The following is a 14,307-nucleotide window of genomic DNA, read 5'->3' as shown; positions in this document are numbered from 1 at the left end:
AAACGGAGGGCCCATGAAGGGGCCTTTAATTTAGCCACTTAGTGACATCATAGCTGAAGGAGCTCTGCAGAGACACTGGAAACATCTCATTAAAAAAAGCTGCAGCATAAAATGTTCATAAGTTTTTACTTTCTAACACTGTTTGACTTTTCCATGTCTAATTTTTCAGTGTTGGACTTTTTAAGCCAAATCTCTTCAGTATCACTGCAAGCTGTCGCTGGTTTAGCTCCATAGAAATCTGAACTGAAGCCAAAGAGCAGCAGAACTGTTCAGGATTAGCCTAGAACCTCATTTAAGTTCCTCTCTGTTCTAAGTCTCTATAAACTCTGAGCCTCCTCAGTAGGTTGGGAGAACAGGATGAAGAACCTCCGTCATCCAGGAGGTTCTTCTGACCAGGAGGCCTCCATCTGGAGGTCCCCCCAGGCTTTTATCTCTGGGAGGAGACGCATCTGGGCTTAGATCAGGTAAAAGGTGCGTTCTCTACACCAGGTACGCCGCACAGCTTCATGGTTTCCACACCTGCAGAACCAGAACCCGGCGTTAAAAGCAGCTTTGTACCTCTGGGTCTTAATGAGACTACCCTGAACCTAGAGCTCCTTCTCCTTCAGCTCTTCCTGGGGAACATCAGCCTCTCCAGGTAAACCCCCAGCAGCCTCCCTCTACGTGTACCTGATGCGGTGCCTCCTGATTGGCCGAGGGATCTCTACAGTTTAGACGGACCCTGGGACAGAACATACAGTACGGCTCTGAGGTCCAGCTGTCTGAGACCTGCTGAGATGTTTGTTGTCTGAAGCTCTGCTGGAGGAACTCCTCCATGGAAGAACTCAGCAAGAAGCAAAGTCAGGAAAACAAACAGGTCTGACCCTGGTTGGGGTGAAGGAGCGCCAGGAGTCCAGGCTCTGCGTCCTCTGGAGACGGATCTGGGGGAGTTCCTCCTGCTCATAGAGGCAGACGGATTATCAGAGCTGGTTGTGTTTGATCGAAGGTTAACTTTCAGGAGACTCATTGATCCGGAGCAGACTGGAGTCCTTTGGGTTCAGGAACAAGACCTGGTTCTCTTCTTGCAATCATTAACGTCCCTGGGTCCGTCCTCTGCCCACACTCCGTCCATCCGTCCACTCTGCCCCGTGTCCAGAGCTCCGCCAGTCTCCTGCTGTAAGTACGGCCACAAAATCCTCTTTCTGCTTCTTTTCTGCTGTAATCCTGCAGGAATTCTCAGCAGACCCTTCACACATTTCCGTTTTACCGCTGAGCCAGAGGACGGAGGGGCTTAATGGGGGCCACAGGTCTGGGGTTCTGATTTAAATGCTTTGCTGTGATGCAGCTGGGATCCTGAACTCTCCAGAAGACTCCTGTCCTCCTCCTGTCCTCCTCCTGTCCTCCTCCTGTCCTCCTCCTGTCCTCCTTCTTCTCCTCGCCAACATGGGCTTCACGGACCTGCTCGAAGAGGTGAGTCCGTTCCTTTCTCTGCAGTAATCTGATTACCTGGACAGGTGTAACGTGGATTTCCTGTTGCCATGGTGAGGTGGGCGGCTTTGGCAGGTACCAGTGGATCCATGTGACCCTGATCAGTTTACCGGGTCTGCTGATGGCGAGTCAGAACCTGCTGAACAACTTTGTCTCAGGAATCCCAGCCCATCACTGCAACCCGCCGACCAATCAGAGCCTGCGAGACCTGGCTCTCACCTACCAGGTGTTACGCTGTCTGCCTCCTCTTTCTCTTCGCTCACCTGTATGAATGGATTGCTGTCATTGGGTGGTTGGTCTAACGGCTGGCTGTGATTGGCTGTTTCAGGTGGATGAGCAGCAGCTCCTGAAAGTCTTCATTCCTCCGGATCCTTCAGGAAATAGACTGGACCGCTGCAGGAGGTGAGCAGGTAGCTCCTCGGCTGTGACTCTGACCTCTCTGACATCACTTCCTGTCTTTTCCCAGGTATGTGGAGCCTCAGTGGCACCTGTTGCACCTGAACGGCTCTCTGAACGCCAGCCAGCTGCAGACCGAAGGATGTGTGGATGGATGGAGCTTCGACCAATCAGAGTTTTCCTCCACCACCGTCTCCGAGGTAACATGCGGTCATGCTAACACTGGCTGGTGTGGCTGTGGTACTCACCTGGAGAAGGACCAGCAGCAGTCAGAGGCTGGTCCAGCACCTCCATGTGTTACTCAGAGTTTCTGCAATGAAAGCCGATATGGTTTGATTTTCATCTGAACGTTTAAACTAGATGGAAAATCGCTTCATGTTTCAGATCAGCTGATGATGCATCATCAGTCAGAGTTTCTAATTGGCTCTGAAGCTGACCTGCAGAGCTTACCTGTCTCCACCTGTCTCCCTCAGTGGGACCTGGTGTGCTCTCTGCGTCCTCTAAAGCAGATGATCCAGACCATCTACATGGGTGGAGTTCTAACAGGAGCCATCATCTTTGGTGGCCTGTCAGACAGGTGAGACTCACCTGGATAGACCTACACCTGTCTATTAGGCCCAGCTATCTCCAAACTCATTCTCTGTCTCTTAGGTTTGGGAGGAAGTCTGTCCTTATATGGTCATATCTACAACTGGCTGTGCTGGGCTGTAGCTCCGCCCTCTCTCCGTCATACACCGCCTACTGCATCTTCAGGTTTCTGAGCGGGATGGCCGTGTCCGGGATCATCCTCAATGGAGTCTCCCTCAGTACAGATTTTAATGTTCACCCGTCTCACTGTTTAGCTACACGTCTTAGGCTAACGCTACTGAAAAGATCAAACAGCGTTCTAACACTTAAAACCTGAACCATTCACAGCATTTCTGTGTGAAACTCAAGTTTCACTTTGAGTAGCAGCACCACAGAGCGGAGGCCTGCTCAGTGTGTCCTCCTCCGATGGACGCATTACGTCACAGCGCTTCACATCACCAACCCTTCAAAGGTTCCTTCAAAGGTTCCTTCAAATGTGTCCTTCAAAGGTTCCTTCAAATGTGTCCTTCAAATGTGTCCTTCAAAGGTTCCTTCAAAGGATCCTTCAAAGGTTCCTTCAAAGGTCCCTTCAAAGGTCCCTTCAAAGGTCCCTTCAAAGGATCCTTCAAAGGATCCTTTGAAGGATCCTTTGAAGGTTCCTTCAAAGGATCCTTCAAAGGTCCCTTCAAAGGTTCCTTCAAAGGTTCCTTCAAAGGTTCCTTCAAAGGTCCCTTCAAAGGTCCCTTCAAAGGATCCTTCAAAGGATCCTTTGAAGGTTCCTTCAAAGGTTCCTTCAGGTCCCTTAGGCCTGACTAGACCAACAACCAGACACAATTGTCCTTAATATCCAAACTGCTTTGATGGATAACAATTTACTGAGGATAGGTAAACGTATTCTAAAAAGAAGAAAAGAGCAGCTGAAACAAGACTTTGCCAAGGATTCTTAGATTTTTGATGGATTGAAGAAAACAATCCCAGCAGCAGCCATCTTGTCTGCTTGTCAAAGAACATTTTTATTGAAGTTTTGCCTGAAAAGTCGAAGGCTGCGTGGGAAACACTCTGATTGTAGCTCCTTGCTCCTTTCATGGGTGTTTGTACCGACTGCAGACGGCCTGTAACTCCTCGTCCTCAGGCTCCTTTCCTGCCTCCTTCCTCCCTGACTGAACGACTCAGTCAGAACCGCTGACAGAACCGTTGACAGAACCGCTGACAGAACCGCTGACGGTACCGCTGACGGTTCCGCTGACGGTACCGCTTTGGCTGAGAGTCCCGACCCGGTGAGGGTGTGAGGGCGGAGCCTTAGTGACGGGTAGAGCGCCTCAGACGCTGGGACCGTCTCATTGGCGGGGATTTGCCTCTAGGTGGCGTTACAGAGCACTGAGGCACCACTCATATCAAAACAGCTCCAAAATGTTTTAAAATGTTCTGCCTGTTAAATTTATATTTTTAAACACTCTTTCAGGTGGTTTTATTGCTCTGTAGCCTCTTCTCTTCTTTATCCATTTATAAAATCAAACCAAACTCCAGACAGTTCTGTACTGTTCCCTTTTTAAAACGTCAATCATCAGAAAATGTTTTGTTAAAAAAGTAAAAAAATGCTTTTCTACATTTTTGTTTCTCTTGACTTGAAAAGTACAGACATGTGCTCTGATGCATGACTGTCTCACTGCCTTCCTGTCTGTCCTCAGAGGTGGAGTGGATCCCCACTAAAACACGGACACTAGTGGGCACGCTCACTTCCTTCTTCTTCACCTTTGGTCAGATGATCTTGGCCGGCCTTGCCTATTGGCTGAGAGACTGGAGGAAGCTTCAGCTGGTTGTCTGCGCGCCTCAGTTCATATTCTTTGCCTACAGCTGGTGAGTGAAGCATCAATGCCTTTCTCTGATTGGTCAGGTGGTTTCATCTCTCCTCTCTGATTGGTCAGGTGGTTTCGTGTCTCCTCTCTGATTGGTCAGGTGGTTTCGTGTCTCCTCTCTGATTGGTCAGGAGGTTTCATGTCTCCTCTCTGATTGGTCAGGTGGTTTCGTGTCTCCTCTCTGATTGGTCAGGTGGTTTCATGTCTCCTCTCTGATTGGTCAGGTGGTTTCGTGTCTCCTCTCTGATTGGTCAGGTGGTTTCGTGTCTCCTCTCTGATTGGTCAGATTGTTTCGTGTCTCCTCTCTGATTGGTCAGGTGGTTTCGTGTCTCCTCTCTGATTGGTCAGGTGGTTTCGTGTCTCCTCTCTGATTGGTCAGGTGGTATGCAGAGTCCGCTCGTTGGCTGGTGCTGAACCGGCGCTCAGAGAAGGCCTTAAAGACTCTCCACAGAGTCGCTCGGATCAATCGCAGGCCAGAGATCACCGACAAACTGACCTTAGAGGTATCTCCTGATTAGACGTACAGGTGTGTTCTGACCAACCAGGACCTGACTTTGGCACCACCTGACTGCAGGTACTTCACTCTCACATGAGTAAAGAGATCGAGTCGAGTCGTTCGTCGTTTACAGCCTTCGATCTGCTGAAGACCAGACGAATAAGACGCATCTCCATCTGTCTGATCGCCGTCTGGTCAGAAATTCATCTCTTTCACCTGTTGTATTATTAGGGTTCATGCTGAGTCTTCACCTGAGCAGGTGTTTACCTGTCTTCCTGTCTGCAGGTTCTCCACCAGTTTTGCTTACTATGGTTTGGCAATGGACCTGCAGAAGTTCGGAGTGAGTTCTCTGGTCACCGCCTACCTGTCTGTCCTCTGACCTGTCTAACTCTGCTAAGTTCTGGCACCCAATGGGCTGCCCTGTTCTGAACTGTGTTCTGATTGGCTGTTGGTCGTTCCAGGTGAGTATTTACCTGATGCAGATCATCTTTGGAGCTGTAGATATTCCTGCAAAGTTCTTTGCTCTGGGCCTGCTCAGTTACCTGGGGAGGCGGGTATCTCAGGTGTCGTGTCTGTTCCTGTCAGCTGTCATCATCTTTGCCAACATCTTTGTCCCTACAGGTACTGTGGTTCTGTGGTTCTGTGGTTCTGATATGATCCTAAATCCAGCCTTACTCTGATCTCTACATCCTGTCTTTATTTGAATTTTATCCTGGTCTTGGTTCTGACAGTGATTCCAATGCATTGTGTGTTACGTGGTTCTGATTCTGACCCAGACCCACTTCAGCTCCTGGTACTGAAAATGACTCCTGAATCCAACCTTTCTTTAGATTCTGACCTGACCCTGGTCTTGCTTCCCATATATTTAGTTATTCTGATAATCTGATTCTGACCCAAACCAGATTCTGATCCTCGTTCTTCTCCAGATTCCAGATCTAATCTCTAATGCCGATTTTGAGCATGTTTCTGTTCTGATGCTGGCCTTGGTTCTGACAGGGTCTCTGTGATGTGTGGTTCTGATTTGGACCCTGTACTTTTGTCTTGATCCGGACCTATTCTGGCTGTAACATTTGCAGACATGCAGAACCTCCGGACCACCCTGGCCTGCCTGGGTAAAGCCTTTACCTCGGCCTCTTTCACCACCGTCTACCTGTACACCGGAGAGCTTTATCCCACCGTCATCAGGTGAGCCCAACGGGTCTATTCTCATCAGAACCTCTGATGAGGTGATCAGAACCTGAAATCAAGCTCTGTACTTGCAGGCAGACGGGAATGGGCTTCGTCTCCACCATGGCAAGAATTGGCAGCATGGCGGCTCCTGCTGTCCTCATCCTGGACGAGGTGATTACCCATCCACACAGAACCTGAACCAGAACATGTTGGTAGATTTCATGGCTGCTCACTTTGGACATGTTGATGAAGAAACCACTCCTCCACAAGTTATAGCATTAATACCGCTTCAGCCGGTCCGATCCATCTGCAGTGCCAGCGAGTCCAGCTCGCTCCATGAGTCCAGCTGCACCGGTTTACCTGAATGCCTTCCTCAGGTGTTTCCTGCACTGCCCAGTGTGGTCTACGGGGGCGCTGCAGTGCTGGCTAGTGGCTTTGCCTGTTTCCTGCCAGAGACGCTCAACAAGCCGCTGCCCGACACCATCGAAGATGTGGAGCAAATCAGGTGAGTTCAGACCTCGTCACAGAACCAGGGTGTCTCCAGAACCTTCCAGCTCCTGCCCCAGTCCTAAAACCACCGCCTTCAGGTCCTCTGGGTTCTTTATTTCTGTTTCTGAAGACCCCTACCACCGTGGGACACTGTTCCCACCGTGGGACACTGTCCCACTGTTCCCACTGTTCCCACTGTGGGACAGTGTTCCCACTGTTCCCACTGTTCTCACCGTGGGACAGTGTTCCCACTGTTCCCACTGTTCCCACTGTTCCCACTGTTCCCACCATGGGACACTGTTCCCACCATGGGACACTGTTCCCACTGTTCCCACTGTCCCACTGTTCCCACTGTTCCCACTGTTCCCACCGTGGGACACTGTCCCACTGTTCCCACTGTTCCCACTGTTCCCACTGTTCCCACTGTTCCCACCGTGGGACACTGTCCCACTGTTCCCACTGTTCCCACTGTTCCCACCATGGGACACTGTTCCCACCGTGGGACACTGTTCCCACTGTTCTCACCGTGGGACAGTGTTCCCACTGTTCCCACTGTTCCCACTGTTCCCACTGTTCCCACTGTTCCCACCATGGGACACTGTTCCCACCATGGGACACTGTTCCCACTGTTCCCACTGTCCCACTGTTCCCACTGTTCCCACCGTGGGACACTGTTCCCACTGTTCCCACTGTTCCCACTGTTCTCACTGTTCCCACCGTGGGACACTGTCCCACTGTTCCCACTGTTCCCACTGTTCCCACCATGGGACACTGTTCCCACCATGGGACACTGTTCCCACCGTGGGACACTGTTCCCACTGTTCCCACTGTCCCACTGTTCCCACTGTTCCCACTGTTCCCACCATGGGACACTGTTCTCACTGTTCTCACTGTTCCCACCGTGGGACAGTGTTCCCACTGTTCTCACTGTTCCCACTGTTCCCACTGTTCTCACTGTTCCCACTGTTCCCACTGTTCTCACTGTTCTCACTGTTCCCACTGTTCCCACTGTTCCCACCATGGGACACTGTTCTCACTGTTCTCACTGTTCCCACCGTGGGACAGTGTTCCCACTGTTCTCACTGTTCCCACTGTTCCCACTGTTCCCACTGTTCTCACTGTTCCCACTGTTCCCACTGTTCCCACCGTGGGACACTGTTCTCACTGTTCTCACTGTTCCCACCGTGGGACAGTGTTCCCACTGTTCCCACTGTTCCCACTGTTCCCACCATGGGACACTGTTCTCACTGTTCTCACTGTTCCCACCGTGGGACAGTGTTCCCACTGTTCTCACTGTTCCCACTGTTCCCACTGTTCTCACTGTTCCCACTGTTCTCACTGTTCCCACTGTTCCCACTGTTCTCACTGTTCCCACTGTTCCCACCGTGGGACACTGTTCCCACTGTTCCCACTGTTCCCACTGTTCTCACTGTTCCCACTGTTCTCACTGTTCTCACTGTTCTCACTGTTCCCACTGTTCCCACTGTTCTCACTGTTCCCACTGTTCTCACTGTTCTCACTGTTCCCACCGTGGGACAGTGTTCCCACTGTTCCCACTGTTCTCACTGTTCCCACTGTTCCCACTGTTCCCACTGTTCTCACTGTTCCCACTGTTCTCACTGTTCCCACTGTTCCCACTGTTCTCACTGTTCCCACTGTTCCCACCGTGGGACACTGTTCTCACTGTTCTCACTGTTCCCACCGTGGGACAGTGTTCCCACTGTTCTCACTGTTCCCACTGTTCCCACTGTTCTCACTGTTCTCACTGTTCCCACTGTTCCCACTGTTCTCACTGTTCCCACTGTTCCCACCGTGGGACACTGTTCCCACTGTTCCCACTGTTCCCACTGTTCTCACTGTTCCCACTGTTCTCACTGTTCTCACTGTTCTCACTGTTCCCACTGTTCCCACTGTTCTCACTGTTCCCACTGTTCTCACTGTTCTCACTGTTCTCACTGTTCCCACCGTGGGACAGTGTTCCCACTGTTCCCACTGTTCTCACTGTTCCCACTGTTCCCACTGTTCTCACTGTTCCCACTGTTCCCACTGTTCTCACTGTTCCCACTGTTCCCACCGTGGGACACTGTTCCCACTGTTCCCACTGTTCTCACTGTTCCCACTGTTCTCACTGTTCTCACTGTTCCCACTGTTCCCACTGTTCTCACCGTGGGACAGTGTTCCCACTGTTCTCACTGTTCCCACTGTTCTCACTGTTCTCACTGTTCTCACTGTTCCCACTGTTCCCACTGTTCTCACTGTTCCCACTGTTCTCACTGTTCTCACTGTTCTCACTGTTCCCACCGTGGGACAGTGTTCCCACTGTTCCCACTGTTCTCACTGTTCCCACTGTTCCCACTGTTCCCACTGTTCTCACTGTTCCCACTGTTCCCACTGTTCCCACTGTTCTCACTGTTCCCACTGTTCCCACCGTGGGACACTGTTCCCACTGTTCCCACTGTTCTCACTGTTCCCACTGTTCTCACTGTTCTCACTGTTCCCACTGTTCCCACCGTGGGACACTGTTCCCACTGTTCCCACTGTTCTCACTGTTCCCACTGTTCTCACTGTTCCCACTCTTCTCACTGTTCTCACTGTTCTCACTGTTCTCACTGTTCCCACTGTTCTCACTGTTCCCACTGTTCCCACCGTGGGACAGTGTTCCCACTGTTCCCACTGTTCCCACTGTTCTCACTGTTCCCACTGTTCTCACTGTTCCCACTGTTCCCACCGTGGGACAGTGTTCTCACTGTTCCCACTGTTCTCACTGTTCCCACTGTTCTCACCGTGGGACACTGTTCCCACTGTTCCCACCGTTCTGCTGCCCTGTACGTGGTTACTGGGTCACGGGCCGATTAATGAGATCCTCTGTGGTCCAGAGCGGCGCCTCTCTCCCTGTGATGATCTTGTAATCATCACAGATGATGCATCTGGGTGATCAGACATTCCTTTTAACCAATAACCTTTTATTGTTATTAACTCTGTGCTTCAAGGTCTGGAAGAAGCTCCCCCTCCCACCTGAAAGAGGGCGTGTCTCTGAAGGAAGGTGTGGCGTCTCCTGATGACTGGGGTGTGGTCATCAAGGAAGGAGAAGCAGTAAAAGGAATCAACGATAGAGAAGGGAGTGGCCTCAATGCCCTCTGACCAATCAGAGGACACCGCATCACAGGGTCAGGACCAGTGAGCGCTGAACATCGTCCAATCAGCCGCACTGAGAAAGGTTTTATCTGTAATCAATAAACTGGTGATTGGTTATGGATTGATCAGAAGTCTACTAGCTAAGCAGATGATGGATGACATTTGATGTCTATAGTTGAATTATTAATAATAAACTGAATGTAACACTCTGATTATTGGTTGAAGCACTTATTGGCAGCCATCAATAAAAGTATTGAGAAACTGAGCGTGAGCCGCTTGTTTTCTGCCATTAACAGGTGAGCTAGAACCTGCAGCAGGGATTGGTGGATACAAAGGGGCGTGGCCTCAAACCCCAACTTGATAACATAGGTAAAACGTATCGTTCATTTCCCCTACAACCATTATATCTCTAGGGGCTATGTGTCGGCCTCATGCATCCAGGGCTCCAGATACAATCACAGCTTCATGCTCCACATCAGCCTGTTCCTCAGATACGCCGCAGGCTCATCCAGCAGACTTCTTCTTCTTCTTCTCACCCAACAACGTTGTTCCTGCTCTGTTAGCGCCTGACAACGTGGCTCTGAGGAATAAAATGGCCTCCTTCAGTGATGGTGAGATGTAAAGAGCGTCTGAAAGCAGGTTCTGCCCTGAGATCCAGAGGGACATGTCCACATCTGCTCCCTGATCGCTGTCTCTAAGGTACCGAAACCCAAAGCTACGCTACCATTCCAACCTTCATGAGACACACGAAGGTTCTGATCCACGGAGGGTTTAGAGGGCAATACCAAATGGATTTATATGGGACATTTGCAACAGCTCTAGCTGCACAAAGTGCTCTACAAGCAAAACAGCTCAATGTTAAAAGAAAAGCGTCAGAGTAAAAAAAGAATAAGAAAAATCCAACAAAGAGAAAAAACATAAAAAATATTTTAAAACTATAAATCCAGACAAAGATCATTTGGATCATTATGAACTAAAAGCCAATTCACTAAAAGGAGTCTTACACAGAGGCTTAAAATGCTCCAGATTTAAAGTCTTGGAGCCGCAGCGACCCTGATGGACAGCATGCACTGAGCCTCATGGCTCCTCCTCCTATAGGTAGGAGCAGAACTCCTATAGGTAGGAGCAGAACTCCAATAGGTAGGAGCAGAACTCCCATAGGTAGGAGCAGAACTCCTATAGGTAGGAGCAGAACTCCCATAGGTAGGAGCAGAACTCCCCTAGGTAGAAGCAGAACTCCTATAGGTAGGAGCAGAACTCCCATAGGTAGGAGCAGAACTCCTATAGGTAGGAGCAGAACTCCCATAGGTAGGAGCAGAACTCCTATAGGTAGGAGCAGAACTCCTATAGGTAGGAACAGAACTCCCCTAGGTAGAAGCAGAACTCCTATAGGTAGGAGCAGAACTCCCATAGGTAGGAGCAGAACTCCTATAGGTAGGAGCAGAACTCCCATAGGTAGGAGCAGAACTCCTATAGGTAGGAGCAGAACTCCCATAGGTAGGAACAGAACTCTCATAGGTAGGAGCAGAACTCCTATAGGTAGGAGCAGAACTCCCATAGGTAGGAACAGAACTCTCATAGGTAGGAACAGAACTCCTATAGGTAGGAACAGAACTCCCATAGGTAGGAGCAGAACTCCCATAGGTAGGAGCAGAACTCCCCTAGGTAGAAGCAGAACTCCTATAGGTAGGAGCAGAACTCTCATAGGTAGGAGCAGAACTCCCCTAGGTAGGAGCAGAACTCCCATAGGTAGAAGCAGAACTCCTATAGGTAGGAGCAGAACTCCCATAGGTAGGAGCAGAACTCCTATAGGTAGGAGCAGAACTCCCATAGGTAGGAACAGAACTCTCATAGGTAGGAGCAGAACTCCTATAGGTAGGAGCAGAACTCCCATAGGTAGGAACAGAACTCTCATAGGTAGGAGCAGAACTCCCATAGGTAGGAACAGAACTCCCATAGGTAGGAGCAGAACTCCTATAGGTAGGAGCAGAACTCCTATAGGTAGGAGCAGAACTCCCATAGATAGGAGCAGAACTCCTAGGTAGGAGCAGAACTCCTATAGGTAGGAGCAGAACTCCCATAGGTAGGAGCAGAACTCCCATAGGTAGGAACAGAACTCCCATAGGTAGGAGCAGAACTCCTATAGGTAGGAGCAGAACTCCCATAGATAGGAGCAGAACTCCTAGGTAGGAGCAGAACTCCTATAGGTAGGAGCAGAACTCCAATAGGTAGGAGCAGAACTCCTATAGGTAGGAGCAGAACTCCCATAGGTAGGAACAGAACTCTCATAAGTAGGAGCAGAACTCCCACAGGTAGGAGCAGAACTCCCATAGGTAGGAACAGAACTCTCATAAGTAGGAGCAGAACTCCCACAGGTAGGAGCAGAACTCCCATAGGTAGGAGCAGAACTCTTATAGGTAGGAGCAGAACTCCCATAGGTAGGAGCAGAACTCCTATAGGTAGGAGCAGAACTCCCATAGGTAGGAGCAGAACTCCTATAGGTAGGAGCAGAACTCCTATAGGTAGGAGCAGAACTCCCATAGATAGGAGCAGAACTCCTAGGTAGGAGCAGAACTCCTATAGGTAGGAGCAGAACTCCCATAGGTAGGAGCAGAACTCCCATAGGTAGGAACAGAACTCCCATAGGTAGGAGCAGAACTCCTATAGGTAGGAGCAGAACTCCCATAGATAGGAGCAGAACTCCTAGGTAGGAGCAGAACTCCTATAGGTAGGAGCAGAACTCCAATAGGTAGGAGCAGAACTCCTATAGGTAGGAGCAGAACTCCCATAGGTAGGAACAGAACTCTCATAAGTAGGAGCAGAACTCCCACAGGTAGGAGCAGAACTCCCATAGGTAGGAACAGAACTCTCATAAGTAGGAGCAGAACTCCCACAGGTAGGAGCAGAACTCCCATAGGTAGGAGCAGAACTCTTATAGGTAGGAGCAGAACTCCCATAGGTAGGAGCAGAACTCCTATAGGTAGGAGCAGAACTCCCATAGGTAGGAGCAGAACTCCCCTAGGTAGAAGCAGAACTCCTATAGGTAGGAGCAGAACTCCCATAGGTAGGAGCAGAACTCCCCTAGGTAGGAGCAGAACTCCCATAGGTAGAAGCAGAACTCCTATAGGTAGGAGCAGAACTCCCATAGGTAGGAGCAGAACTCCTATAGGTAGGAGCAGAACTCCCATAGGTAGGAACAGAACTCTCATAGGTAGGAGCAGAACTCCTATAGGTAGGAGCAGAACTCCTATAGGTAGGAGCAGAACTCCCATAGATAGGAGCAGAACTCCTAGGTAGGAGCAGAACTCCCATAGGTAGGAGCAGAACTCCTATAGGTAGGAGCAGAACTCCCATAGGTAGGAGCAGAACTCCCATAGGTAGGAACAGAACTCCCATAGGTAGGAGCAGAACTCCTATAGGTAGGAGCAGAACTCCCATAGATAGGAGCAGAACTCCTAGGTAGGAGCAGAACTCCAATAGGTAGGAGCAGAACTCCTATAGGTAGGAGCAGAACTCCCATAGGTAGGAGCAGAACTCTTATAGGTAGGAGCAGAACTCCTATAGGTAGGAGCAGAACTCCTATAGGTAGGAGCAGAACTCCCATAGGTAGGAACAGAACTCTCATAGGTAGGAGCAGAACTCCCACAGGTAGGAGCAGAACTCCCATAGGTAGGAGCAGAACTCCCATAGGTAGGAGCAGAACTCTTATAGGTAGGAGCAGAACTCCCATAGGTAGGAGCAGAACTCCTATAGGTAGGAGCAGAACTCTTATAGGTAGGAGCAGAACTCCCATAGGTAGGAGCAGAACTCCTATAGGTAGGAGCAGAACTCTCATAGGTAGGAGCAGAACTCCCATAGGTAGGAGCAGAACTCCCATAGGTAGGAGCAGAACTCCTATAGGTAGGAGCAGAACTCCCATAGGTAGGAGCAGAACTCCTATAGGTAGGAGCAGAACTCCCATAGGTAGGAGCAGAACTCCTATAGGTAGGAGCAGAGCTCTTATAGGTAGGAGCAGAACTCCAATAGGTAGGAGCAGAACTCCTATAGGTAGGAGCAGAACTCCTATAGGTAGGAGCAGAACTCTTATAGGTAGGAGCAGAACTCTTATAGGTAGGAGCAGAACTCCAATAGGTAGGAGCAGAGCTCCTATAGGTAGGAGCAGAACTCTTATAGGTAGGAGCAGAACTCTTATAGGTAGGAGCAGAACTCCAATAGGTAGGAGCAGAGCTCCTATAGGTAGGAGCAGAACTCTTATAGGTAGGAGCAGAACTCCAATAGGTAGGAGCAGAGCTCCTATAGGTAGGAGCAGAACTCTTATAGGTAGGAGCAGAACTCCAATAGGTAGGAGCAGAGCTCCTATAGGTAGGAGCAGAACTCTTATAGGTAGGAGCAGAACTCTTATAGGTAGGAGCAGAACTCCAATAGGTAGGAGCAGAACTCCTATAGGTAGGAGCAGAACTCTTATAGGTAGGAGCAGAACTCCCATAGGTAGGAGCAGAACTCCAATAGGTAGGAGCAGAACTCCCATAGGTAGGAGCAGAACTCCTATAGGTAGGAGCAGAACTCCTATAGGTAGGAGCAGAACTCTTATAGGTAGGAGCAGAGCTCCTATAGGTAGGAGCAGAACTCCTATAGGTAGGAGCAGAACTCCTATAGGTAGGAGCAGAACTCTTATAGGTAGGAGCAGAACTCTTATAGGTAGGAGCAGAACTCCCATAGGTAGGAGCAGAA

The 14,307-nt window shown here is 50.0% G+C and overlaps 1 protein-coding gene across 6 annotated transcripts; it reads left to right on the top strand.

Annotated features, from left to right (window-relative positions):
- The first annotated feature begins 729 nt into the window (after positions 1-729).
- Positions 730-9,841, top strand: oatx (organic anion transporter X). Of its 6 annotated transcripts, none has more exons than XM_036133175.1 (17): positions 730-1,155; positions 1,325-1,374; positions 1,408-1,449; positions 1,526-1,693; positions 1,796-1,869; positions 1,934-2,063; positions 2,337-2,440; positions 2,515-2,669; positions 4,119-4,287; positions 4,666-4,789; positions 4,861-4,976; positions 5,068-5,122; positions 5,244-5,403; positions 5,859-5,967; positions 6,045-6,123; positions 6,330-6,457; positions 9,432-9,841. In XM_036133175.1, exons 3-17 carry the CDS (start codon positions 1,423-1,425, stop codon positions 9,580-9,582), a joined length of 1,749 nt encoding a protein of 582 aa, XP_035989068.1. In that variant the 5' UTR covers positions 730-1,155; positions 1,325-1,374; positions 1,408-1,422; the 3' UTR covers positions 9,583-9,841. The 6 variants fall into 6 exon arrangements, with proteins under 6 accessions (XP_035989068.1, XP_035989067.1, XP_035989066.1 ...); XM_036133174.1 differs by having other exon boundaries at positions 731-1,155; positions 1,325-1,349; positions 1,383-1,449; positions 9,432-9,788; XM_036133173.1 differs by having other exon boundaries at positions 731-1,155; positions 1,325-1,449; positions 9,432-9,788.
- Positions 9,842-14,307: the final 4,466 nt, after the last annotated feature.

The sequence above is a fragment of the Fundulus heteroclitus genome, unplaced genomic scaffold, assembly GCF_011125445.2.
Source record: "Fundulus heteroclitus isolate FHET01 unplaced genomic scaffold, MU-UCD_Fhet_4.1 scaffold_59, whole genome shotgun sequence".
Lineage (NCBI taxonomy): Eukaryota > Metazoa > Chordata > Actinopteri > Cyprinodontiformes > Fundulidae > Fundulus > Fundulus heteroclitus.
This window is presented reverse-complemented; position numbering and strand designations above follow the sequence as displayed.